Here is a 26,675-nt window from a genome sequence, read left to right on the forward strand (position 1 = left end):
GAGAGAGAGGGGTTTGGTAGGGCTTGTAGGCAGCTATGTCCTGGGGGCCAGGTTGGTTCTGAGGGGCAGAAGGCCATCCACCCACTCGCATGGCCGCTCCAGGAGTGTCTGCCACAGCCGCTTCTCCTCAGGTGTGGAATCCATCCAGGGCACCTGGAGCCCATAGCTGCTGCCTGGATGCGGGTGGGCAGGGGTGGAGGGCATGGTCACAGTGGACACCTCAGGTCCCACAGAACACCCATCTGGTCCCAGATTATGCACTTCACCTCCAGTTCTCAGTGGATACCAAAGCACAAGAAAAGGCAAAGAAGTGCCCAAGGCCACACATTGAGCCTCTGCCTCCCAGCATTGGCTCCCCACCAGGGCCCTGCCCCACTCACCAGTGCCCAGGCTGAGGCGTGTGCCCCCCAGCTGGCGGCTGGCCAGGGCCCCATGGTCCCAGAGGGAGAGCTCAGCACAGGCCTGGCGCAGGTCGGCTGGCCCAAAGCCATCATAAACCATGGTGTGGTTGAACACGGGGCTGAGGCTGCGTCGCACCACCCTTGTCCGTTGGCGGCTGGCCCGGCTGTCATCAGGCAGCACTGAGCTGTGGGGGAGGTGGGCTGGCATCAAGTGGCCACCCCTCACACTCCCCAGAACCAACCAGTTACGAGTCCTACCCATACTCCCTTACAGTGTCCATGTCCTCTGGCTCCTGCCTGAGATCTGGCCTGAAACCCTCACTACCCTATGGAACCTTTGCATCACCCTCCTCTCAGATCTCCTGCCGTTAAAAATTACAACTCTTATTCACAGGACCCCAGAGCAATGTCTCTGAAATGCAGTTCTGCTACTCCCCAGCTCAGTGATCTTCATTGGCTCCCTATTGCCTCCTAGAAGCAGTTTCCAAACTTTTGAAAGTCTTGGAGCCCTTTCTGCAGGATAAAATATTGCTCAAAGTACAAAACCTAAAAGAAAAACAATGTCTCTGGTTGAATTACTGCTGTGCACTCAGAGACCTGATCTGCCTACCTCCATTTCACTCTCTTAGGGTGGGAGGCACCCCTAGAGGTCCCCTGGAGCTTACTTTGAAAACCACTGAACTGCAAGTTCAGGGTCAAACCCCACAGCTTGGCCTTCAGGGTCCTCCATAGAAGGACCCCTGCAACCTCCCAGGTCTCAGCCTCAGCTCTTCTACGAGTCCTATCGGTGCCAGTCACCTTGAAATGCAGCTCCTCAAAGGTGTCTTCAACTCTCCTGACCCCAGGCCTTTGCTCAAGCCATCCCCTTCACCCCTGCTCAGTGGTCGAAGCCCCCAGACTGGGAGATCAAGGGTGGGTGATTAGAAGGGGTTTGTCGGACAGAGGTGGAGAGCTGCACTGCGGGTGAAAGGAAGGGAAGCAGGGAGGTCCCGATGCCCCTCACCATTGTATGTAAGTATCCGGGGATCCTGAGCGCAGAGGCACGAGGTCCTGAGCTTGCTTCACCCAGAAGTGCAGCTCCCCGCTGGGGGGCAGTCCCCTGCCTGCAGAGAGGCTCGGCTCAGCTCCTTGCGGGACAGCAGTCCCGGCCTCCCATGGCCCGTCCGTCCAGCTTGGCCTCTAGAGGGCGGTCACTCACCCTCGGAGCCGGCGGGGACGTACTTGAGGGACAGAGAGAGCAGCCCGCGGATGGGGAGGTCATCGGGAGAGGACGGGACCTGCGAGAAGCGGGCTCGTCAAGGGTCGGGGACGGGGCCCAAGGGAAAGGGGCCATAAAGGGGTGGAGTCTCCAGACACCGGTGGGGCGTGGTTAGCGGGGAGGGCGGTGTCTCTGGGGGCAGGGCCTCGAGAGACCAGCCTGGAGTCTGAGAGGGCCCCTGGAAGGCGCCGTCCGGGATCAGGCCCTCGCATGGGGCCGCCTGGGGCCGTAAAGTTTCCAGGCTGTGAGGAGGCTCTGCCGCCGGCGGTGTATGAGGCCGGATGAGGGAAAGCCCGAGGGGATGGGGGGGAGTAAAGGCGGGATATCTGCGCCGCGGCCCCCTCCCCCCCGCCCCCCGCGGGCCAGCTGCCTCACCCGAGGTTGCAGGGGGAGCCAGGTGGGCTCGGAGTCCCAGTCCCACGTGTCCAGGGGCACTTCGACTTCGCCCAGAAAGATGTTGCGACCCAGGCTTTCGCGGTGCCACACGGACAGGCTCAGCACGCGGCCCCGAAGCTCAGCCTGCGGGATGGAGTACTGGGGACAGGAGGTGCGCTTTAATGGAGCACCGCTGATGACCCCGGCTTCAGTGCTGCCAGAGTGTTGACTGGGGCTTGTCCTCCCAAGCTCCGTGCAGGATGGAGTCCTGGGGAGCCCCGAAGGGCATCAACGGGGGTCTGGACTAGCGCCGTGCCCTCCACTAGACTGACATACTGGAGAGCGCATTAATGGGAGGACCTCCCTGCAGAATGGAGGATTGGAGCGACGGGCAATCACGATACTATGGCTGCCCCTGACACCCAGCCCCCGCAGGAAGGGGCGTCTGGTTCATTAATGAGGGGCCGCCCGGTCGTCGCAGCCTCACCCGGAGAGTCTCATTGAAGACCGGGTTCAGATTCCGTTTCTTCACCGCTGTCTTGCGCTTGCTCTGCTTATCAGGGAGGAGGTAGCTTTTGACGTAGCTGGGGCGGGGGAGGTGAGGACCGGAGGTAAGGGGGGGACCTTCCAGCTTTACTCCCCTGCCGGGGGAGGTCGGCGGTTCCCCAGCCACCTCGCGCAGCGCTTTACAGGAGCTATCTCATTCCACCCCCAGGACTCCAAGAACGTTATTCCCAGTTTGAAGATGAGAAAACTGAGGCCAAGAAAAAGTGGTGGGGCTGGGAGGCGAGAGGGGCTCCCTCGCGCCCCCGCCTCGCGGGTTCGGGCACTCACGGGTCGGAGCGGCCGCGCCGGGCGGCGGCCAGGCCCTGGCACTGGATCACGTGCACGCGCAGCTCGGCGGCTCCGGGCTCGTAGCGCAGCGAGAAGTGCACGGAGCCGCGCACCTGCACCGCGCCCGCCTCCGCCTCCCCGGCCAGGCTCATCTGGCTGCCGCTCAGCTGCGGGCGGGGGGTGGGGAGTTAGGACGGGGTGCAGGGCTCACCTCGCGGCTGGGTTCAGATGCGGGGGACAGGGGGGTAAAGCGAGGCGAAGAGGTAAAGGGCACTTCGACATAGCTTGACTGGAGGCTGTAGTGTCAGGTTCAGGGTCGAAGGAGGGGTCATGCAAAGGCTATGACGGGATATGGGGAGAGGAGGTCCCCCCTCAGGCCCTCTCCCTCACCCCCTCACCGTGGAGGAGTTGAGGCTGGACACCGAGGAGCTGCTGCTGAGCATGCGGTCGAGAGAGGGGCCGGGCCCTGGGGCCTCCTCCCCGTTCTCCAGAATCTCGGCCGCCGCCTGGGTCTGGGGAGGGGGGAAGTGACCGGGGCGCCCTCTTTTTCCGAGCCCCTCCCCCGACCGCACTCGGTCCCGGAGGGCTCGCAGCCTTGGGGAGCGCACTCCCCGCCCCGACTCCGCTCCGGGTCTTGAGAGCAGCCGCGGGCCGCTCCCGCCTACCTGGGCTGGGCGGGGCTGCGGCTCCTTCTCTCCCCCCGACGGCGCCTGCGGCTCCGGCTCCGGCTCCGGGTCCACCTCCTCGGCGTCGACCTGCGCGCCCCCTGGGCCAGGGGCTGCGGTGGAGTACAAGCTGCTGAGAGAGCCCCTTTCCGCCCGTCCCCAAGCAAATTTACAGGGACTGGTTTATAACTCCTGTGACCTGCAGATTCAGGCCCCAGAGCTGCCCTGGGGTCGCCCAAGGAGACCACATGCCTCTCCCCCATCCCTCCCACTCCCCCAAGGCGGCAGGAGGAAGGTCAAGAAAGGTGATTGGGGTCACTTAGAGCTGCCTCTGATCCCCACAACCTGTCTGGGCTCCCCAACACACACCCTCACTTACCTTCCTGGGCCTGGGGCTCCTCCTCATGATCTGAAGCCTCTGGGGGGACATATGGTGAGGGGAAATCAGGTCCCTGAAAGAAGCAAGGGGTCACAGTGGGAGCTAGTGATGAAGGATTCAAAGATTATGACAGGGTCAGAGGTTCAGAGGCGCCAGCTGGCTACCCCAGCTTCAGATTTAGTCCAGCCCTGAGGGCAGGGCTGGCAACCAGCTGCAGGACCAGTTGGGCCTGTACTTCACACCCTATTCACACTTCAGGGCCTGCCCTGCCTGACTCCCAGCGTCCCACTGGTGGAGGACAGTAGGATCTGAGTCCTGCACCTCACCCAGCCGGTCCCCACTCCACCCCTAAAAGCCAGAGTCAGAGATTCCCTCAGAGGCCAGGTCCCTCATTGGACAGAGGAGGATGACAAGCCCTGGAACAGGGTCTCCTGACTCTCAGTCTGGGACTCTTTACCCAGCACATCTCACCTCCACTCCAGGGGCACTGCCCATTCATTTAATAGCTCATTCAGTCACTCATTACTCACCTCGGCCTCCTGGCTGAGCCTCTCTTGGGGGGCCTGACCTATGGAGAGCCTAGGAGTAGGGAAAGGTGGTTGTCAGGGATGAGACCCAAGTGACTGGTAGGCACCCTCCCCTTGCAGCCACCCTTCCTTACCTCGGTTTCAGCTGCTCTTCAGTCTCTTTCCCAGCAGCCTCAGCCTTCCTATCAATGCCCAGAGCCTGGTCTCCTGCGCACAGTGACAAATTCTGTGAACCCCCATTCTCAGGAAGTCTAGCCCTTGGAGATGCCACCCACTTCCCGTCCACCTCCCATAGCCCATGGAGGGGTGGTGCCCACCCAAAGACACACACTAGCATGGGCAGCTGGGACTGGAACCCAGGGGCCCTCTCTCCCTGTCCACATGTACCCGGTAACCCAGGCTGCATGAGGCCTGCCCTGCCCTGGGGATCTCCTCTCACCCCTGGAGCTCTTCTTCCTACGGATAGAGGCTCGGACGAGGTCAGAACCAAGGCGGGCATGGTGGTGCCGTTGGGAGCGTGCTTCCTGGAACCAGTCCCCTGTCAGAATTTTCAGCTGCCCAGGGTCTGCCAGGGAGGCCCGGAGCTTGCTGGAGGATAGGGGAGAGCGTGGCTGTCACCACTCACCCAAACAACATTCCTGCCACCCACTCTGTGCTAGGCCCTGTACCTGGGGCCAGGGACACAACAGCAAGTCAGACTTGATCCCTGCCCTGGAGGAGCTCAGGCTGGTGGGGAGCCCGAGTCCGGAATAGACAAGGACGCTATAGTGAGGTAGGTGCCATGACAGATGTGAGAAGGGCCGGCTTTGCCTGTGGGCATTCAGGAGGGCTTCCCAGAGGAGGCAACATTTGAATTGCTTCTTAATGGACAAACTGGAATTCTCCAGGTAGAGAAGGAGAATAATTATTATTCATTAAGTGACTACCGTGCATAATCTCTCCTAATTCCATGAGGTGAGTCTCCTTAGCCCCATTTTACAGATGAGGAGAGTGGTGCTCAGGTCAGGTGAGTTGCCCAAGGTTACATAGATAGGAGGTGGCTGTCTGTCCCCAAACACTACTTGTAAGTCCCATGCTCCTCTGCTGCTGTGTTCTTTCAGGAAGAAGGAACAGCCTAGAAGCGAAGGGTGGGTGTGTTCAGGGACAGTGGAGCCCCCAGGTGGCTGTGGGAGACACTGAGTATGTGTGTGTGTAGGGGTTACTGGTGGAAGATGACGTGGGGGCGGCTGGCAGGGACCAGGCAAGGAGGCCGTGTGGACCAGGCTTCGGAGCTTGCCCCTCACACGAGGTGCTGAGGAGCCGTGGAGGCTTCCAGCAGGGATATTAGGACAGATCTGGGCAGCTCCAGCCGCAGCCTGGCAGGTGGGCTGCAGGAGGCAAGCCTGGAGGTGCGGGGGCTGGCAAGGGGGCTGCTGCAGCCACCCTGGGAGAGGTGATGAGCTGAGCTGGCCAGGGGCAGAGGGAACCAAAGGGCAAAAACAAGAACTACCCAGTAATCAGGCTACATGTTAGTGGGGGCAGGTTGGAGGCCACCCCAGCCTCCCAGTGCCTGAGGCCCCTCCTCATGGGCTCCCCTGCCCTGCGTCACCTGACCCGCCCTTCCTCCAGCTGGCGCAGGTGGGCATCTCGCTTCAGGACATCAGCAATGGCCTCCTGCTCCTCCTCTGTCAGGAAGCTCAGGTCCAACAGTCCATCAGTCTCAGGCTCTGGCTCATGCGCCATGAGGCAGACTGGGGCCCAGAGCCCTTCTTGAGAAGGGTGGCCCCTCTGGGGCATCAGCTGGGGCAGTGCCCCGGCTGGGCACACGTGGCTCCCTGGGGGGAGACCAGGGGTCAGGTTAAGCCCTGCCCAAATACAGGGAACATCCTGGAGCTGACTGGCCTTTTCTGCCCAAATATATGCCAGGTGGTGGGCAGGGTACAAACCCAGGGAGGCTGAGGTCAAGGTGGCATGAGATGCACCCATGGACATATGCATACACTGGCCCATGAACATACTCAGGGACACACTCGAAGATGTGTAGAGACATACATGCACATACACTGACAAATGTAGACACAACTACCCACAGTGAGATATACACCTGGTCACATGTGCACTCTGATACCTGTACAAGGACAGGCACATGCACAGGCATTCTTCCACGAAAGGCCCTATGCAGTCATAGCCCAGTCCCAAGCCCAAACCAGGCGACACACCTAACAGTCTTAAACTGGCACACAGGCATGTGCGCACAAGGGAGACAGAACCCAGGTGGGTTCCCTGTACAAGAATAGGTCCAGGACAAAGACATGTCCCTAGATAGACACAAGTCACACAGACTTTTGCACACACACATTAGCCTCCAACTGGATTGTGAGCCCCTTGAAGGTAGGGACAGGGCCTCATCCCCAAAACCAGTACTTTGCACCCAACAGATGGTTGGTAAGAAATTGATTAATTAAATGCAGAAATACATCTGCACACACATGGGGAATGCGCACAAACACACACACACGCCCCCAGACACAAAAGCACATGCACATGATCTGCTTACCTGCCTGCCTCTGAACCTCCCAACCTGGGTCCCCTCCCTTCACCTCCACCCTACACTAGCTCATTTGGTCTTCCTGTCTGAGGCAACCTCCTCCCCAGCCCACACCCCCAACTTCCTCCCCTCTGAAGTAACCGCCACACCCACTCCCACTGAGGCCTCCAGCTCAGGGATACCCCTGCTGCCAGCGCTGCCCTCTTGCCCCAAGCCCCTGGCCTCTCTGCTCTGGCCACATGGGTCCCCCACCCCCTGACCTGGCTGGGTCCCAGTGGTGGAGGCCAAGTGCTAGCAAAGCAGCTTGGGCCGCTCAGATACCACGGTGACTCCGGAAGGAAAACATTTGCCCACACCTGAGGGGCATGTGGACGTGGCAAGGGGCCCATGACTGGGCCATGGGCAGAGCAGAGCAGTGGTCTGAGCCCACTGGGCAGTCTCTCCTCTCCTCCCCACCCTTCCCATGCCAGGGCACCAGGAAGAGTTGTGATGGGAAGAGGGCACCTCAGCAGGCAGGTCCTGGCTTGTGCCTGCTGCCTGCACTCTGCGCCCTCCCAGATGAGTCAGTGTCCAGGCCTGAGCAAGCCCTCTCCCCTGCTTGCCCCCCTCACCCAGAACCTGGGGTTTCTGCACGTCTACTTCGGGTATTGTGTATAACACTGTGTGAATGCCTGTGTGCTTGACATTAACAATATTTCCTGAACATCTGCTGTGTTCAAGGTGCTGGATGTTGCAAATGCACGGTTGGGGCTCTTCTGCGGCCTGGTGTGCGAGCCCATGTTGATGTCTCTGTGTTGATTGTGCTGTTGTGAGAGTCTCGGTCTGGCAGGCATGTCTGTGTACTGTGGGATCCATGTGCCTGTATATTTTGTAGGCATGAATATTGCATTACTGCATGTGTGTCTGTGTGTCATGTCACAGTGTGACACTGCATGGGTGACTACTGGCCGTGTGGTGTGTTCAGTGACTTTCTGGGTGACAGCGTTGTGAGGTGTGTGCACTGTGTGTGTATTTCCTCCTATGCTGTATGTATGACTGGGTTATAGTGTGTATTGTTGTAGTGCGTACTCTGGTGCCCCAAGGGCCACCAGGTGTGTGTGTATGAGTGTGGAGGTGGGGGGGACATTCTGCAGAGCTGACCCTGCTCTTGTCCTGCAGGTCTGCCTGGGCTGAGCTGTGGGCATCTGAGCCCAGGGTTGCCAGCAGCACCCACCTCCCTGCCGTCCCCTTTCCTTCCAGAGGCAGAATCAAGTGTCTGGTCCTCACTGCTCTGTTTCAACACTATAGGACAGACCCATTGGTCAATATAGGGTCTGTCCATCTGTCTGGCTGTTCTAGTCCTAGACACGCTCCTGCCTCCCCCACCCCAAGGTCCCAGAGGGTACTCAGGATATGAGGTGGCAGTGCCTGCCCCTTGGGACACTAGCAAGGGACTCCCAGCCCTGAGGTGTGTTACCTGTAGGGGTCCAGTATGGACGGGACGCCTTCGTAGGGTGACCCCAGCTCCCCTGGCAGCCGAGTTTCAGGGACTAGAAGAAGAGCAGTGAGGGACTTAAGGCTGACTCAACAGGCAGCTCAGCCCAGTGGCTGCCCCTCAGAGGAGGAGGAAGAGGAGGAACACCTTCTCAGCAGGGCCTGATGCAAAACCGGGCCTGGATTTGGCCTCCCCAGGGGCACGCCCCAACCTCAGCTTTCAGAAAACCCAGAGCCAATTTGGTGAGTGGGAAATGCCTGGGGCTTGGCCCCAGCTCACTGCAGACTTACTCTGTGACTCCTGTAACCTCTCAGAACCTTGGCTGCTCCATGTGCAGAATGGGTAGCAGCCCCACCAGGCCCGCTGAGGAGCTGATAGGAACTTGCTTTGAAAGCAAAGTTAGAAACCTTTCTAAGAAGCAGAGCAATGGAAGGACTGCAGACTGCAGTAAGACAACCCTGAGTAGAGTTCCTGTTCTGCCACTGTGTGACCTTACGCAGGTCTCTTAACCATTCTGAGCTGCAATTTCCTCCTATGCAAACTGTGGGCAGCAGAGTGTGAAGAACCTATTATAAGGGAAACGAAAGTGCCTGGCGCAAGCTGGCATATAGTAGGTACCAGGTGGCCCCTCTCCAACATGGTTTATTTCGACAATGACTGCCCTTCCATGTCCACGTATGCCTCCCGGGCAGGGCTGGCCACACCAGAGCTGCTCTCTCTGGTCCTTCTACCACCCTAGGCCCCATCTGTTTGAGGAGGCCTGGACTCTTCTGAGGCCAACGTGAGGCTCCTACACCCTTCTTCTGTCCATGGGGAGCCCCTCTGAGCACCCCATTCTGCTCCCAGATTCGGCCCCACCCTGAGAATAGATTTGGTCCCAAATTACCTTTGCTTCAGGACCACGAACCAAGGCCACACCAAAGCTTCCAGATGCCTCCAAGTCTGCTTCATTCCACTCTGCCTGTCCTTCCACACCCGCTGCCATGGCTTAAATATTAGAGGGTACCTCACAGACCCTCCAAGAGAGGAGGTGGGACAAGGAGTGGACTCTAAATGAAACCCCACCCTTCCTCCCCCTCATGGAACTGGCTCCCAAATGTTACCACCACTCTGAACACCTGAGGGTCCCTCCTCCACCCCCAGCCCATGGTCTGGCATTCCTAGTTACTTTGTTGCAAGTCATTCTTATTTGCTGAGCCTCATCTATTAAATGGTGGTAATAATCCCTCCTCAGATGGTTTTCACTACAATTCATTGAGATCCCTAGGCCCTTAATAAATATACATATACGTTTGTATATGCAGTATCCATTGAGGGTCCGCTGTGGGAGCTGTTACTGATGCCTGCCTCCTCCGTCAAGTCTCCCTGAATGGGAGGAGAGTGACCAACAGCATCCTCACTCCTTCCCGTCATCCTGTCCTGACTTCTCCCAAGGATGTTTCTCTAGCTCCCCCCACCTCTCAGCAGCTCTCACCCCTGGAAGGCATCAAACTTCACTGTCTACTTTTCCAGCTTCTAAATTCCCTTCCTCTCTCTCATCTGTCCTTACAGCTTCAACTCTGCCGGACTCTCAATTTCCATCCAACTCTCCTGCTGTCTTCTCAACTTGAACTTCTGTATCCTCCCCACCTGAAACCTTCTCTTATTTCCAGGTTTCCACTTCTGTGAACAGCCCCCTGGCCTGGCCCCAGGTCTCCTGCTGCTTCCTGCCAGTCACCAGACTGCCTCCTCCTCTCCAGGTGCTTTCCCACCCATCCCCCAGCCCCCCCCCCCCCCCATCTCCATTACCCTTTCACTGCCCAGGTCTCAGTCCCCACCCAGCCTCTTCTGGATGCCTCCTCCTCCCTGTCTCCTGGCTTCCTGACTTGGCCCCTCCAGCCCTGGCTTGCACAATTGTCAGAGGGCCCTTTCAGCACACACCACTTTTATCTGTCATTCCTTAGCTTTGGAAGGTGCCAGCAGACAACCAGGGTAACCCTCTGACCCTTTAAAAAGTCTGCTCCAGGGGCTGGCCCCGTGGCCGAGTGGTTAAGTTTGTGTGCTCTGCTTCAGTGGCCCAGGGTTTTACCAGTTTGGATCCTGGGCGCGGACCTAGCACCACTCATCAAGCCATGCTGAGGTGGCAGCCCACATCACAGAACCAGAAGGACCTACAACTAGAATACACAACTTTGTACTGAGGGGGCTTTGGGGAGAAGGGGGGAAAATATGCTCCAAGTAGCACAGCCTCCCTTAGACACTTTCACTGGCAGAAGTCTCACCACCTCCCAAGAGAGTCCAGCCTCCTTGTGGGCTGCCCAACCCCTCAGCCCAACCCTCAGGACCCCCACCTGGCTCTGACTCTCCTTGTCTTCTGCATCCTTAGAGCCATACCTACTGACTCTGCTTCCTGTCCCTTCAACACCCTGGTCTATTTGTGCTCCCTACTCCTCAACTGCAGAAGGCTTTTTGCCCACTCCAGGGGGCTCAACGCCTTTGCACTGTAGCTAGTCTCTAGGCAACTTTCCGCAGTTAAGAGGCCCCAGATCTGGGTTAAAATTCTGGCTCTGCCACATGGTCCCCCGTGGCCTTGGATCAATGACAATCTCTGTAAGCCTCACTCTCTCCCTTTATAAAAGAGACAATAGCAGCCATCACATAGGACTGTGTAAGAAGTGTTTCCTCTTTCTTGCCTCCAGCTTTCATTCTCCATTCTTGTCAGTCACAGCACCCCAGTCCTTTGGAGAAACAGTCCCTCCCCCATTTCCCTCCTCATGCTCCAGTGAGGCCATCTTGCAAGTGGCTCCAAGCGGGGGCTCTGGGGGCCCGGCTGCTGGATTTGAACCTGGTTCCTCTTCCTACCTGTGTGACCTTGAACAAATCACTTTACCTTTGTGTGCTTATTTCTTCATCTGTAAAATGGGGATGATAGCACCTATCTCATAGGGCTGTGGTGAGGATAAATGATACTTTATTACAAGGCCTAGCACACAGCAAGCACTCAACAACTGTCGGTGATTTTTATGGCACCTATTTATGTCCTGTCTCCCCAAGGCTAACTTAAAGTTCTGCTGGGCGGGAACAGAACTTTTTTCTATCCACTTTGCTGTGGTCCTCCACACTGGAACTTCTCCCCCAGCCAACTCTCAGATGGACCCAATATGCAAAACAGATTTTGAAAATGGAGTTGCTCTAAAGTGGGGAGGGGGTCACCTCTGCTCACCCTGAAGAAAGCTCAGGCTTGGAAACCACAGCACTGCAGAGTCTGGGATGAGCTGACAGGCATCTGATCTAGGGCCCTGAAGGCCAGCAGCTAGAGCTGTCCTCAAGGCCATCCTCAAGATGAACACAAAGGCTCTTCAGGATTCAGAGACCAAATCCTTTGCTAGTCCAACTAAAGTGATACACGGTATAGGGCAGGGTTAGGAAAGACTTCATCAAGGAAGTGGCTTTTAAGCTGGGCCTTGGGAAGGCAGGCCATGATTTCAACAGGTGGAAAGCAAAGGACCAGGAGTGGGCAGGTGCTGGAGAACAGGTGCTGGCCTGTCTCACTGCAGAGTAGGTGCATGGAGAGTGAGGAGCCTGCAGGGCCTGTAAAGCCAGAAAGTGGAGGTACCAAGGAGCACGGCAGTGAGCAGACCATTGGGGCTCAGCCTGAGGAATCTGGCAACGTGACTGATGGATATGGCGGAGGCCAGGGGCTGGGGTGATTCTCTTGGCTTATCTCAAATTGTGTACCCCTGGTTGAGGAGACAGGTCCAGGCCTCAGGTCTTCCCAGACCCAACTCCCTATCTGGCTGCCAAGTTCTTCCCAACAGGGAACATGGCAGGGGTTTCACAGTCACCTGCCTTGAGAAGAAAGCTTTGGGATACTGGACGTGGGATGGTGGAGAACTTCCAAAGCCTGGGCGCAGGGTAGGACACACCAGAGGGATGCTGATGTCCATGTAATCACCAGGCACTGGACAAGGACTCAACCATGACCCAGGCAACCAGACCCCTTGCTGCAGGGGCAGGGATACCCAAGGACACCAAGAAGATAGGAGCTGAAGGGGCGAGGGGGCCACTGAAGGACAAAGCACCATCTGGAGTCAAAACTCTTTATTATCCTGCCCCAGGAGCCCACACAAAGGAATCCATGGAACAGGGAGAAGGCGGACAGCACAGCCCCTTTCCACAACTTGAAGAGAAGAGGGAGCCATGGTAGGTGGGAGGAAACAGCTCCCCTTCAGCTCCCTGATGGCACTGGCTGCTCTGACGGCCCCCCAACATCTTGGGCCCAAGGGTGCCATGACCAGTGTGAGGCCCATAGCCGGGACTGGGGCCAAGCTTTGTCTACATTGTTCTGATGGACACGGGGTCACTCTGGACATGTCAGCGTCACTCATCTCTCCAGCCTGGCTGGAGTACCCCAGGCCCCGAACTGCAGGGGCAAGTGGGCTCAAGTGCTCAGAGGCCCTGGGAGATTGGGAAGAAGGAGCTGCATGGACTGGAGGACTCCAGGAGATGGGGCACAAACTACCCCTACTGCAGCTTCTGACAAATATCCAAAGCGGGGTCCATCCATCCTCCTGGACCATTCTAGAGGCCAGTGGTGAAGGCCCCAGGGCAGCTTAGCTTATGGAGACTTCTTGGTGTACCTGACCCACCCCGGAACCAGAACCTCGGCAGGAGGACGGGCTCCAAATCCAGCTCTGGCTCCTGTGCTGCCTTGGCTGGTGGGTCCAAATGTCCTCCCTTCCCCTACCAAGCACTGGACTGAGGCAGGGGGAGCCCAGCAGGCAGTGGCAGGAATAGCTCTACAGAGGCAAGCTAAGGCCCTTTCAACAGACGAACAAAGAAGGTGCCTCAAGGGCAGGGGTCACAAGCCTGGGAAGCAGGGTACAGGGAGCGTCTGAGTGACCAGTGAGACACAAAAAGCAAACACCCCGCCCCATGCTCATCCTTACCCCTTATTCCAACCACCTAGCCCAAAGCCCTGGGTCAAAACCAGCAGGCCCATCCCTGCCTTTTGGGGTGAGAAAAAGAATCTGGAACCAAAAGGGGTGGCGGCTGCCTCCTCAGGAGCCTGGTGGTCCAGGGCCATGCGGTAGCCATCACCGAAGGTTAAAGACCAGGCTGATGGTTAGGATGATGCCCAGGAGGAGGACAAAGGGTAGCCAGGTCTTCACGAAGGCCCCAACACTGATGGAGAGGAGAGAGATGGGAGTAACGGTGAGAGGGGCCCAGTGAGTGGGCGTGCAGCCCAGATCCCTTCCATCCACAGACCCAGACAGGGCTGCTGCCCTCAAGGAAGTTCCTGGAACCACTCCCTCACCTCCAAACTTGGTCAATCAAGGGACTGACCTGGGCCTGGCACCCACTACAGAGAACCACCAACTAAGGTCCTGCGCAGGGGCTGTTCCAGGCTCTTGGTGGAGATGTGACACCTTGCTAAGTGGGTACAAGAGACGTGCCCACCCTCTTTGGGCCTCACTAGCTCCATCCACAATCACCCTTTGTCTGGGGAAATGTCTCCAGTGAGAGGACCAGGAACTTGAGTCTGGGTGGAGAAGCCAGGAGTGCCCTCTGCCCACAGCCCTCATAATGGGGCCCACTGGGAGGGGAGGGGTCAGCAAGAGTTAGCACCATGTTGTGGCTGGAGCGAAGGGGCTGGAGTCAGGGCCCTGGGTTCAACTCCAGCTCTGCCTCAGTCTGTGTGTGACCAGTCTCAGGGGAACTCTGAAAGCCTTTGGACTAACAAAAAGACCCGAGTCTCCTTTTCAGGAGCTTGTAATCATGAATGCAGCTAGAAGAAAGGCTGGAGAGGCAGCCAGTTTAGCCTAGGTGTGTGCTGGCTCCCAAGTGGGTGGGTTACTCAACCTCTCTGAGCTCCCCTTACCTCTAAATTGGGATTGCCTTTGACCTCACAGGTTGTGAGTGTGTGGCTTCAAATGTCCTCCAAAGCCACAACTGGGGCCCACCTGCCCAGAACCCTGCCTCTTATGAGGGATCCTGGGAAGGGACCCGGTGGGATGGTCACCTACCCCCCTGTGAGGGTCTACCTCTTCATTTGACCTAAGCAAAGGGCTCTGTGGGCTCATAGCCTCCCCGAGGAGCCAAAATCATTATCCTGATTTTACCAAGGACAGTTGCAGCTTAGAGAAGCCAAGACAGTTAGGTACCCAAGATCTGTGAGCAAGTGACAGAGCTGGGCTTGGGACCCAGGTAGAGCTGGACTTTAGCCATCTCTCCCTCCACCAGAACTCATGAACCTCCATGGCTCCAAGCAGCATCTGCTTTGTCCCTGCTGGCTGAAGGACTCCAGAAACAGCCTTGCTGGGATCCCTGGGAGAGCAGCCCAAGGGAGGGCGGTGAGTGACAGGTGGATGGGCAGCTCACCTGACATACTTCCCATAGAGCAGGCAGAAGAAGCACAGCGTCACCATGTTCCAGTTGGTGCTGTTGTTGTAGCGCATCAGGTTCAGGGCCAATGCCACATGTGAGTGGCAGTTGTCACAGCAGAGATTATGCTGGAGATACAGGAAGGGTTGGGTCAGACCGGGCTGCAGGGGAGTCTCCCAGCCTCATTCCTGCCCCCAGGAGTGGTCCACCTACCATGCGGTGCTTGTACTCCTCAGAGGCATCATGCACGCCTGTGTCCCACGCATTGGGCCCACTGGCATACACCTGAGCAGGGTCCAACTTCCAGTACCTGAGGAGAGAGAGGGGGTTCTGGGCACCGGCTCAGCTCCATGAATGTTCCCTGATGCCTGCTCTGTGTAGGGCCCTGAGCTGGGTGCTGAGGCTGCAGGGGTCAGTCAGGTCCAGGGAGAGCCGTGCAGCAGACAACTGTAACACAGTGGGACATGCCCAGTGCCGGGTGGATCCTGGGGAGGATATGAACTAACTCAGTTGGGGGGTGACACCTGAGTCCAATCCGAAGAAAGAGGGATTAGCCAGGTGCAGAACAGGGACTGGGTGTTCTAGGCAGAGAGAATAGCTTGAATAGAGGTAGAGGCACAAAACTGTGCAGCGGGTACCAGAAATTAAGTAACTGGGCACTGCTGGAGGATTCAGAGGGAGGAACAGGGTGATAGGATGTTGGAAGGTGAGGCTGGAAATGCAAGTGGGGCCATGTTGTGGGGGACTCGAATGCCACCCTGAGGAACTCATCCATCAGAAAGTATTCTCCCCATCAGCCTACATGGGAGACCTGGTTGAGTGGGAGAGCAGCTGGTGGAGCTAAAGCTCATAAACCTTAAACTGAGTGAGACCCCAAAGGGTCTCAGGCCAGGGGATGCTGGGAGGTCAGAGCACCATCTGGCTGCTGTGTGGGGAATAGCTTGGTGGAGGAGCCCAGAGATATGGGACCAGTGAGAAACCAATGTGGCCTGGACTGGGGCTGCTGGAGGGTTCCTTCCTGGAAATGGATGCCCTTAAAACTGTCCTGGAAAAGCAGCCTGGCAGTAGACACCCAGCCCAGAGGCCCTTGGCCCATGTTTCCACCTGCCTGTCAGGGAGCCCTGCTCCAGGCCACCTCTGCTGTGTGGGACACCAACCCCACAGGCCCCACCCCTCCCGGGTGCAGCCTCGGGCAACAGAGCATCTGATGCTGTTCTGAGCACACTGATGACTGAGGTGTTGTCACCAGACCCACAGTGAGGTGGGTCCCCAAGACAGAGGAAACGAAGTCTCCAAATCCCAAGCAAACCAGCAATAGTTCCCAGAGGGCCTGAGCTCCAACCAGAACTTTCCAGCAGAGTTCTAAACAATGCCTCCCTTACACCTTAAATGGCGGGTTCGTTCCTCGAGGGGCAGGAGAGAGTCTAGGTTTTGGAGTGAGACAGACCTGGGTAAGACCCAGCTCTGCCACTTCCTGTGTGATTTTGATCAAGTCCCTTCCCTTCCCTCATCCTTCCAAAGGAGTGGAAAACATGACCTTGCAGAGCTGAGGCAAGGCCTAGATGGCCTGTGGGTAAAGGACCCAGCCAGGGACTGGCACAGTAGATGGTGGACCCTGGCTGTCCCTCCCCTCTCCAGATCCTCAGGATTCTGGCTCCTGCTGTGCCCCAGAAGGCCTGGCCTGCTACTCTGGGCAGGAGGAACCTGGCCCTAGGGTCAGTCCCACAGATGTTCATCACTTACTTGGCAGGCTTCCCAAAGGCCATGTTGTCTTCCTGTTGAGGGACAAGAGCAGAGATCAGTGGGGAACCCGCATCCAGCTTGGAAGATAGACCTGGGTCGGTGGTGAAAGTGCAGTGACTTAGAAGGAGGTATGTCGGGTGGGCAGAAGTGGGGTCCGGGCCCTGCTCTGGGGCTGGCACAGTATCTGAAGTATCTTCTGTGGGAAGAAGGCAGCGCGGCAGGAGTACACAGAGCACGGCACCCAGAGACCAAAGACTTGGGGTGCCTGCTGCAACTGCGCCTTCGTGTGGCTCCTAGGTAATTCTCCCACCCTCTCTAGGACTCCTTTTCTCCAAGTTCTATGGTCAGTCTCTGATCTTTGATCACAGGTAGGCAGTTTCCTTCATGGCATGAATGATGACACCCTCTGACCTCCTGACTCGACAGTGGTGGTCCACATGGAGCCTTTCTCTGTGTCTGGCAGTATGACTGCATTCAGAGCAGGACTGTGGGGGCTAGGGCTCGAGAGGCCTCCTTTGAGGGAGACAGTACAGCCAAGTTCTAGACCTGCCACATAAGATGTGGGATACAGGGGCTGGCCTGGTGGTGCAGCGGTTAAGTGCGTACGTTCCGCTTTGGTGGCCCGGGGTTCACCAGTTGGGATCGCAGGTGCAGACATGGCACCGCTTGGTAAGCATCCCACATATAAAGTAGAGGAAGATGGGCACGGATGTTAGCTCAGGGCCAGTCTTCCCCACCCCCCCCCCAAAAAAAGATGTGGGATACAGGAGTCATGCAGGGACAGATTCTGGGTTCAGAATCAGGAAGATCCTGCTGACAGCTGGTCAAAGATGAATTATCATAAAAGCATATGGCAGTGAAACTAATAGATATGAAAGACCTTTGTCATGTTAAGGTGAGCATGACAACTACCAACATAAACAGATTGGTGCCACCACACACCTTCATTCCAGTCTCTGATAAAGAGGAAGCTGGAACCTTGAAATAGGCAGGATGCTGCCTGCTCATCTGGAGCAAACTCACTGCACCCATCTTGGGCACACCCCCAGGGAAGAGACCTGAGAACACACCTGGTTCCTTCTAGAAGGCCCACCCCCTCTTCTCCATGGCCATCCCCAGGGAACCATGTCAGCCTCCCCTGTGCCCCCACCTTGTGACTCCCACCTTCTGAAGCTCCAGAGATGTGGTTCCTGGATGGTTTGACTCTCCACTCTTGCCTCTAATCCCTACCCATGTCTCGGTACCCCAGGGGTGGACAAAGGGCTGGGTCAGTTACTTAAGAATCCTTCTGGCCATGCTGCCCTCCCGGCCTGTCCTGGAGGCAAGAGAGGGGGGAAAGGGGTCAAACATTGGTGAGGAGCAGAGGGCCAGGGAGAGGACTGCATGGTATCTGCATTCTTTTAGGTTTTGGGGAGATAGGAAAGGTGCCTACAGGCAAGACAGGCCAACCTTCCACTTAAGCCTTGGAACCCTCCAGAGTGGAGTGGAATGGGCACTCACCGAGACAAAGTAAGGGCCAGCGAAGTCCCGAATGACTCCTGTGGATGTGCAGATGCCCATGTGACCAATGATGGGGAAAAACCACCTGTGAGAAAAGAGGACAGGGAAGGAGCAGAGCTTAGGGTGCCTTTCAGCCAGTTAGACAGATGCTGGGGACACTCTATGCAGTGTTAGAACATGTGTGACTTTTGTGATGATCAAGGTGGCCAATTAGGGTGGCCAGAGGGGCTGGGGAAGCACAGAAGAGGGGCAAGAGCAAATGAAGAGCACAGTGGGATACCACAGCACCCCTACAGAATAGCTATAACTAAAAAGATGACAACACGGAGTGTGGTGAGGATGAGAAGCAAATGGAACTTCACTATGGGTAACAGTATAAATTGTTTCTACCACTTTCGAACACTGACAATATACTCTACACCTCAGCAATTCCACTTCAGAGTATACACCCAACAGAAACAAATACTTGTATCCACCAAAGCCATGCAGAAGAATGTTCACAGCATCTCTCCTCAAAATAGCTGGAAACATTTGTCAAAACTCATTGAACTGCACACTTAAAATGTATGCACTTTATTGTATGGGAATTATATCTCTATAAAGTTGATTTAAAAAATAACTGGAAATAATCCAAATGTTCAACAATAGCAAAATGACTGAGTAATTTAGGGTATAGTCATACAATGAAAGGGTAGGTAACAATGAAAAAGAACAAACTTCTCCTACATACAACACAGATTATTGTAGATATAAGGCAGAGTGAAAGAAAACTTACGCAAATGTACATACACATTATTCTGCTTACAGGAAGTTCAAGAAAAGGCAGAAGTGGTGCTAAAGGGCAAAAGAGGGGTTATTTCTGTGGTAGAAGTGACTGGGAGGGGCACAAGGCAGCCCTCTGGATACTGGAAATGTTCTCTGTCTTGACCTGGGCGACAAGAGTGTATACACACAGAAAAATTCATTGAGCCGTATACATAAGATTTGTACACTTTATATTTTATACCTCAATAAAAAAGTTAAAAAAAATAGGTGGAGAAAGGCATTTAAACCAATCTGTGGGTGTGGGGGAATTCAGGCAAGTCTTCCCTGAGGAAATAACGAAGAAATAGTAGGTGCAAGGGTAGAGATCAGGACAAAAGCATGGTGGAGTCCAAGAACTAAAAGTTCAAATTCTTAAAAGCCATGGGCATTTTTACAAGACCAAATCTCAGATGGACCCCGATAGGCAAAACACACAGGAACCCAGATCTGCCTGTAGTCTGAGAACCACGGCTCTACAGGGCCTAGGTGCTGGAGGGACTGATCCAGGTTAAGGACTCACGGGAAAAGACTCATGGGGCCAGCGGTCAAGTGCTGGTCTGAAGGCTGCACCCTGTTAAGGAGGTCAAGGCAAAACCTACACAGATGCAGCTCAAGGAAGCTTTTCTGTGGGGCTGGGGCAGTCAGCCAAGACTTCACAGAGAGGGTGACTTTTAACCTTGACCTGTGAAAGGACAGAATGTCAAGAGGCAGGAAGCAAAACTTTGAAGCAGCAAAGTGGTGCATGTGTCTGGAGAATGGGAGTGGGACTGGAGTGGGCAGTTCAGAGGCTATTCTGGAATACTGACAAGAGATGATGGTGATCCTGACCAGAGTACTGCTGGTGGGATGGTGAGAAGCAGATGGATTCAAAAGATCTTTTTTCTTCTTCTTCTTCTCCCCAAAGCCCCCCAGTACATAGTTGTATATTCAGTTGCTGGTCCTTCTGGTTGTGCCATGTGGGATGCTGCCTCAGCACGGCCTGACGAGCGGTGCTAGGTCCATGCCCAGGATCCAAACCTGCTAAACTCTGGGCCACCGAAGTGGAGTACGCGAACTTAACCACTGGGCCACGGGGCGGGCCCCTCAAAAGATCTTTAAAAGGAAGACTGGGCAATTTTATGACGACAGTATAGAAGTCTTCCGGGTCTGCAGCCTGAGCACCTGAAAGGATGGTGGGGCCAGAGTGGTCTTTTGAGAACAAACTTCAGATTCCATCATCCTCTTGCTTAATATTCATTAACAGCTTCCTATTACACTTATACCTCAAACTCCCCCCAACAGTTTGGCCCAGTCACCTCACTCCTCTCTCTAGCTACATGGCCCACTTCTGATTCCTCAAACACGCCAATTCCTCCTCACTGCTTTTTCTGGCATTTGCCCAGCCCAGAACACTCTTCCCCTAGACCTTTGCACAACTGGCTGCTTCTCAACATTTAGGCCTCAGCTCAACTGTCAACATCAGAGGTCTTTCCTGACCATGCCTTCTAGAGTAGCCACACACAACCCTAGGCACCCCAGACCCCATTACTCTGCTCTAATTTCTTCCTAGGATCTACTACTATCTGAAATTATCTTGTTTACTTGCACGGTTACTGTCTGTCTCTCCCCACTCATGTGTAAGCTCCAAGAAAGCAGGGATTTTCTCTTATTTATTAGCCTAGCCCCTGGGCAGTGCCTGGCACACAGCTAGAGCAAAGTACTCATTACTAAATGATGAATGAATGAATGTCCTGCATTTAAGAGTGGCGTCAGGCTCTGAAGTCAAACCTGGGTTGAGTCTTAACTTTGTTTTGGGCAAGTTACTCATTCGTACCTCTGTCAGTGAGAGGCAGATAGCAATAATTACCTCAGTGGGGGGAGGGGCTATTGTGAGGACGAAATAGGACATGCTTGCGAAGTACTTAGCACACTTCCTTGCACTTGGTAGTTGCTCAATGCTGTCATCATGAGGTGTTCAATAAATACTTGCTATCTGATTGGCTGGACTGGCGTAGAATAAGTTGCTGAAGACCCACAGTGGCCACAGGACACTCAGAATTATGCGAAAGTAGATGCTCTGGCTTCTCAGACTCTGATCTCAGGACCCATCCCCCTCTCCTGCTCCCCACTCCCCAATTCCTTTCATCTGGCTGGAGAGAAGGTCTGGGTTTGACCAGTATTTCACATACCACAGCTGTGCCAGCAGCTGCTGATGGAAATTAAGAGTAAAGGCTGGAGACAACAGCAGAGCCCTGTGCTGGGGAAGCCCCAGAGAGGAAACTCTCAAAGTTTCTTCTATTTACTGAATGAATGAACAAATAAGTTACTGACCCTGGAGCTCTATCTGGGAAGGTAGACTACGTCAGTAGAAAAAGCCTGACGCCGGCTTCTAAGCCTTTATTTCCTCATCTATAAAAATGGGACGACAGTATCTATTTTCATTGGGTTGACGTAAGGACTGAACGAGAGAGTGAATATAAAATGTTTAGAATAGAGCCCAGAGTAAGTATCCATCTTAGCTGTTTTTATTAGTAACAGTAGTTATTATCTGGCTTTTTATGCTTAATTATCAACATCTCTTGAGGGAGTGGACAAATCTTCGGACTCAGTTGCCTCCTCTCTGATCCTCCGTCCAAGGACACACGACAGTTCCTTGTGCCACATCTAGTCCTAGTTCTGCACTCCAGGTCAGCAATCATCACAAGGCACTATGATGGTTAGTTCACTTGTCTCTCTCCTGCTGGAGGGTGAGTCCTTTGATGGGAACATGAGCCCTTTGACAGGGGCACTATGGCTCGTTCATCTTGGTCTTATGAACACCTGTACACAGATCTGAATAGAAATGGGGTGTGAGCTGCTTCTGGCCTAGATGATTGGGGATTGTGGTGCCTCTATCTCATGTTGCTACCAGCTTTCTGAAGAGCAGAGGACCGCACAAATGTGTTATTGAGAATAGAGAAAACCCAGAGATCTTAGGATAGTAAGAAAGGTTTTAGCAAAGCCAATATATTCCCTGACTATCCCTCCCAGGTATTCTCACATTAACATTTTTTTCTTCATAGCACTAATCACTATCAGCAGTTCTCTTATTAACTTACTGCGTATCTCCTTCTACCATGACTTAAACTCTGTCACAGCATCATATCTGCTTTATTTACGACTGTATATTCTTATCACCTAAAACTACTCTAGGCACTTAGGAGTCACTTAGCAAATGTGTTAAAAGAACACTGAATGAATCAACGAACACTCTCCTAAAAATTTTATTTCTAAAGGACTGAGACTTGGATGTTCTTAAGCAAATGCATAAGCATCTGAAAATGCAAAACAACTTAAGTATTTTAACATTAATACAAAAATTAAGGTCGTTTTAGGATCAGCAACATATAAGGCCAAAAACGATCCCTTCTCCACACCACTTGGCTGTTTTTGAAAGAAGGAAAAAAATCTATCCCATCAGGTGAGAGTGGATAGGATGCAGTCATAAGAGAGCAAGTTATGGAGTCAGAAGACTGAGTTTGGGACACATTTGCTTATAGAGTGTAAACCTGATCAAGACATTAATGGTACAGGAAGCTCAGCTTCATCATCTGAGAAGAGAATTCGTACCTTAGAAAGTGGCTGTGAAATTCAGAGAAAATGGGTGTGAAAGAGCTTGGTCAACTGTCCAACACTGTGAGGAGGGGTTATTATCAGCTATCAAGGTTGAAGCAGGAGGGCAAACAAGCTCCCCCCACCCAGGAGCTGCGGGCTAAAAGGCAGCAGCACTACCAGAAAACCTGCTCTCTCTCCTGACAAAGGCTAATGCCGTAGAAAGACCTTGGTCTGGGAGGCAGACACCCCAGGACCTAAATCCGTTTTGCAACTGAGATGGTGGTCCTTCCAATGGTGACATCCAGGAGCCAGTGTGGTCCCAACCAAACTCCCACTTGCCTCTAGACCCACCAGGACGTCTTGCGTACGGGAAGTAATCAGCAAGCATTTGCTCAACGAATGAACAAACCAGTGAATACTGAAGACGTCTCCTCAGACCAGGTTAGGGGCCCCTCTTCTGCACGCCCACAGGTCCTGAGCTTGCCAGCCACAGACCCTTTCCCGCCGGCCTACAACTGTCCTTCTCCTCGACTAGACCAGGTGTGAGGAGGGCGGGGAGCGTGCCCCATCCGTCCGCAGAAACCGGCACCGCGCGGGTAGCGGGGTTCTGATGCCTGGGTGAGGCGTGAGGGCCAGACCCGAGGGAAAGGATTGTTGCGCGACCGGGCCGGAAGCTGGCCCGGGGCCGCCCGAGGTCGCCGCGCGGGCCACGGCTCTTTCCGACCCTGGAGACTCACGTGAGCACCGGGATGGGCGTCCACACCACGCAGTAGGGGAAGCGGCTCCGCTCCACGTCCATGGCGCCGCCGCCCGAGCCGCTAAATTGCTTCTTGTCCGTCTCGGCCGCCGTCGGCACCTCCACTTCCGCCATTCCGGGCGGGGGTGGCGGCGGTGGCAACAGGAGCGGCGAACTCCCTTCCGCTTCCGCCATGGTGCGCTAGCCCCGCTCCGGCCTGCCCCTGCTCCGGCGCCTCTCGCCGTGGCGTCACTTCCCGCAGATGGGGGTCCGCCCGGTTTGGCCTTCCCCCGGGAATTGAAGCCCGGTCCCTCTGGGCCCTGCCTGCTTGGCCCCCCTCCTTCTGCGCCCGCCAGCCCCGCGTGTTTGTGCCTACACTGTACGGCTGCGGAAGGGATGCCCTCAGGCAGCGCTCAGTCTAGCGCAGGAGACCAACCAAGAACTCTATAATTCAGTACGCTGGGGGCTCCTAAAAGGTGTAGTGCAGTCGTTATTTATTTAGCACTTCTTAGGTGCCAAGCACTTGACATACATTGTTTTTAATCCCCATAATTAGACATGCGAATTTAGGTTATTTTCTCCAGGTTACAAGTGAGAAACTGAGGCTCAAGCGGTGAGGTGAGTGGCCACGTCTCAAACCCAAGTTTGTCCCTCTTGTCCTTTTCATCGTGTGATCTTTCACGAGGTAGTGGTAGCATAAAAGGACAGACTGAAATATTGTGTGTAGAAGCAGGGGAGATTTGCCTGAAGATATTTGAGCTGAGTTGATGTTTGCCAGCTGGCACGGGTGTGGGGGTGGAGGGATGCGTGCAGCCGTGCAAAGAAAGGCCTTGCAGAGCACAGCGTGCAGGAGTGTGAATATCACCTTGGCTGGAGTAAGTCACAAGCCTTAGATGTGATCCGATCCCTTCATTGTATAAATGGGAAAACTGAGGCTCAGGGAAGGGAAGTAGTAATTGTCTGAGATCACACACAATCATATAAAGAAGCCAAGCTGAAATCTTGGATTCTTTGGGCTTTTTAAAGAATGCCAAAATAGATAAAGAAAATGGAATCTGCTAGGGTGGAAAGGGGTAATGGAGGGACAAGAAGGAAGGCAGCAGCTAAAAATCAGGCTAGAGGGAGGTACGGACAAATCCATTCAGGAAAGTGGGAGCCATACCTTTTGGGGGAGGTCTTTCTTCTGTTGAATTACCCTCCCTCAATGCTGATCTGTAGAAAGCCTGCTGTCCTGTTTTTAGCACCTAATATTTTAATGCCTTTTGGGGGGTATGTCTGTCTCTGTTATGGAACTCTAAGGTCCTTGATTTCAGTAGCTAGCACAGTTCCTAGGGCAGAGCAGATGCCTACTAGATGTTTATTGACTGGATGTTTTATAAAGGCCTCATAGATATCAGAGCTGAAATGATTCTAACCCACTCAAAATTCTTTGAGTATATTTGTGCCTCTCCTGTGACTCAGGTGTAGTGTGTGATCCTTGAAGGGCAACAACCAGCGTCTAGCACAGGGTTTGGAGCAGATTAGGAGTGCAGTATATTTGTTGAATGAATAAATTGCATTATCTCTTGACTCAGTCACTATAACTATCTAATCTCTTCTGGATCACAGGCTCTGAGGAAGGTCTTACATGTTCCTCTACCATCACTATCAACCGGTAATTCTAGCACAGGGCTGGTGGGTGCTCTTTAAACATTTATTGTATGTATGGATGAATAAACAACTAAAGTCAGTCTTTCTTAGGGCCTGCCACAAATTTGGTAGTACTAACACAAGTACTGCATTTCATCTGACAACCTTCAGTGGCTTCCCATTGTACTTCGAATAAAACACAAATATGTTACCATGGCTTATAAGGTCCTGCATCTGGACCATGCCCTTTTCTTACTTGTTCACTATACTACAGCCATCCTAGTCTTTTTTCAGTTCCTCTCATGTGCATGCTCTTTCATTCCCTAGGAACTTGGCATTGTTCTCCTCTGCCTGAAATGCCTCCCCCTGCTTAAACTGGCTAACTCCCACTCATCCTTCTGGTCTCAGATTGTTACTTTTCTCAGAGAGTCCTTCCCTGGCCACCCAGCCTAATTAGAAAGCCCCCGTTAATCTCCCTTGGAACACCTTGTTCTTTTCCTTCCTAGCACATATGTACTGTGGGACTCCCCCACTAGGCTGGAAACTCCTTGAGGGCAGAGACTACATTTGTCTTGTTCATGTCTGTAAACCCAATGCCTTGTAGTGTCTAGCACATAGCATTTGCTTAATAAATATTTGTACATGGAATGAATCGCAAATACTTACAAGGTTGGTGTCACATGCTGGCTACAATCTGAGGGCAGGAACCGAGTTTATCACCTGCTACCTCTTGGTGCCCCTAGGTTTTTTAAGGGGCCCATGGAGGTTGGTGGGCACAGTGCTCAGGAGTAGGGTCTGACTAGAGAGCCCTGGCTCCCCTCCCTATAGCCTGCACCATCCTACTCTTGGGCTACACAGCTGCAGAAGCAGAAACATGAGGAGGGCTAGGTATCTGGAGGGAGAAGCTAGCTCCTTCTATGGCTGCTCTTGGGCCTCTCTCCTAGGCTTGTCCTCCACCACAGCCTGTCCACCAGGGCCCCTTCACACGTACACATCACCTTGGTTCTCTCACCCAATGTGAAAGCCTCCCTGGCCTGTGCCCTTGCCTCCTCTGCTGCTGCCACCCTGTCACCCACAGACAGATGGGAAATCTCCATCAAAGACTAACCCTTCCTTCCAGGCTCAGAGGATCACAGCAGGGTCCTGGAAGAAGCTCCTCTAACAGTGAGCTCAGGAAAGGATTGATAGGGCTCACAGCTACCCCTCCCCCCAACACACACACCGACCTAAAATAGGAATGACCATCTGGATCCACTTACAGGGCTGGCTGGGGAAGGGAAGGATGGCAGAGCTGGAACTGTCAAGATGGGAAAGCTTCGAGGGTAAGATGCTGCTTATTTGAAGGGTGAACTCGGGGCACGTCCTGTCTTGGTGGGAGTCTGGGCACCCCCTCAACTGGCCCCATGTGCGAGTTGCCAGGGCTTACATACTAAGTCTCTTCCCTCATCTCAGCATTGGAGGCCCCCATGGTCTGGCCCCAAACCCCAACCTTCTTTTCCAGCCACACCTCTCACTCTCTCCCTTGGGACTTGCTTGGAGTGAACCTCACTGGGCTGTCTGCCCTTCAGAGAATGAGCCCTGCACTTCCTGCCTCGTGTCTTTGCTCACACTGTTCCTTTAGCAGAATGCCCTTCCCCTGCTCTCCTATTCCACCTTCAAGGTTTCTGGCAAATTCTGCCTCTTTGCTCCCAGAGCACGAAGGCTGTGTTCCTACCTATTGAATATTCATGTGTACTTGCATTAGCATTAGCTGTTTACATGTCTGTCTCCCCCAAGAGACTGTAAACTCCTTGAGAAGGGGACTAACTGGATCTATTGGTCCCTGTAGCCAGCACAGCACCTGGCAGATAAGAAGTGCTCGGGAATGTCACTGGAGCTATTTGTTAA

The 26,675-nt window shown here is 54.3% G+C and overlaps 2 protein-coding genes across 3 annotated transcripts; both read right to left on the reverse strand.

Moving 5' to 3' along the window:
- Positions 1-33: 33 nt before the first annotated feature.
- SYTL1 (synaptotagmin like 1) lies at positions 34-8,898 on the reverse strand. Of its 2 annotated transcripts, XM_044770131.2 has the most exons (16): positions 8,731-8,898; positions 8,423-8,495; positions 6,028-6,253; positions 4,879-5,027; positions 4,574-4,646; positions 4,443-4,491; positions 3,913-3,985; positions 3,534-3,646; positions 3,267-3,380; positions 2,869-3,035; positions 2,522-2,618; positions 2,035-2,193; positions 1,600-1,678; positions 1,405-1,504; positions 381-586; positions 34-173 (listed from the first exon to the last, which is right to left on the reverse strand). In XM_044770131.2, exons 3-16 carry the CDS (start codon positions 6,213-6,215, stop codon positions 34-36), a joined length of 1,707 nt encoding a protein of 568 aa, XP_044626066.1. In that variant the 5' UTR covers positions 6,216-6,253; positions 8,423-8,495; positions 8,731-8,898. The 2 variants fall into 2 exon arrangements, with proteins under 2 accessions (XP_044626066.1, XP_044626067.1); XM_044770132.2 differs by lacking the exons at positions 8,423-8,495; positions 8,731-8,898 and adding an exon at positions 6,976-7,046.
- A 3,604-nt stretch (positions 8,899-12,502) lies between these two features.
- On the reverse strand, positions 12,503-23,469 carry TMEM222 (transmembrane protein 222). The gene is made up of 6 exons (XM_014853584.3): positions 23,161-23,469; positions 18,047-18,131; positions 16,547-16,578; positions 15,017-15,113; positions 14,801-14,931; positions 12,503-13,603 (listed from the first exon to the last, which is right to left on the reverse strand). Exons 1-6 carry the CDS (start codon positions 23,352-23,354, stop codon positions 13,516-13,518), a joined length of 627 nt encoding a protein of 208 aa, XP_014709070.1. The 5' UTR covers positions 23,355-23,469; the 3' UTR covers positions 12,503-13,515.
- Positions 23,470-26,675: the final 3,206 nt, after the last annotated feature.

Source organism: Equus asinus, chromosome 5, assembly GCF_041296235.1.
Source record: "Equus asinus isolate D_3611 breed Donkey chromosome 5, EquAss-T2T_v2, whole genome shotgun sequence".
Taxonomy (NCBI): Eukaryota; Metazoa; Chordata; class Mammalia; order Perissodactyla; family Equidae; genus Equus; species Equus asinus.

Excerpts from the sequence above, each read along its gene's own strand:
- TMEM222 (XM_014853584.3), bottom strand. The coding sequence starts at position 23,354 with ATGGCGGAAGCGGAAGGGAGTTCGCCGCTCCTGTTGCCACCGCCGCCA. Across the intron at positions 18,132-23,160 it reads ACGCCCATCCCGGTGCTCAC|GTGGTTTTTCCCCATCATTG; the intron begins GTGAGTCTCCAG and ends CTTTTCTCACAG. Across the intron at positions 16,579-18,046 it reads CTGGCCCTTACTTTGTCTCG|GAAGACAACATGGCCTTTGG; the intron begins GTGAGTGCCCAT and ends GTCCCTCAACAG.
- SYTL1 (XM_044770131.2), bottom strand. The coding sequence starts at position 6,215 with ATGCCCCAGAGGGGCCACCCTTCTCAAGAAGGGCTCTGGGCCCCAGTC. Across the intron at positions 3,986-4,442 it reads GGCTCAGCCAGGAGGCCGAG|GGACCTGATTTCCCCTCACC; the intron begins GTGAGTAATGAG and ends TGCTTCTTTCAG. Across the intron at positions 174-380 it reads ACGCCTCAGCCTGGGCACTG|GCAGCAGCTATGGGCTCCAG; the intron begins GTGAGTGGGGCA and ends ACCCGCATCCAG.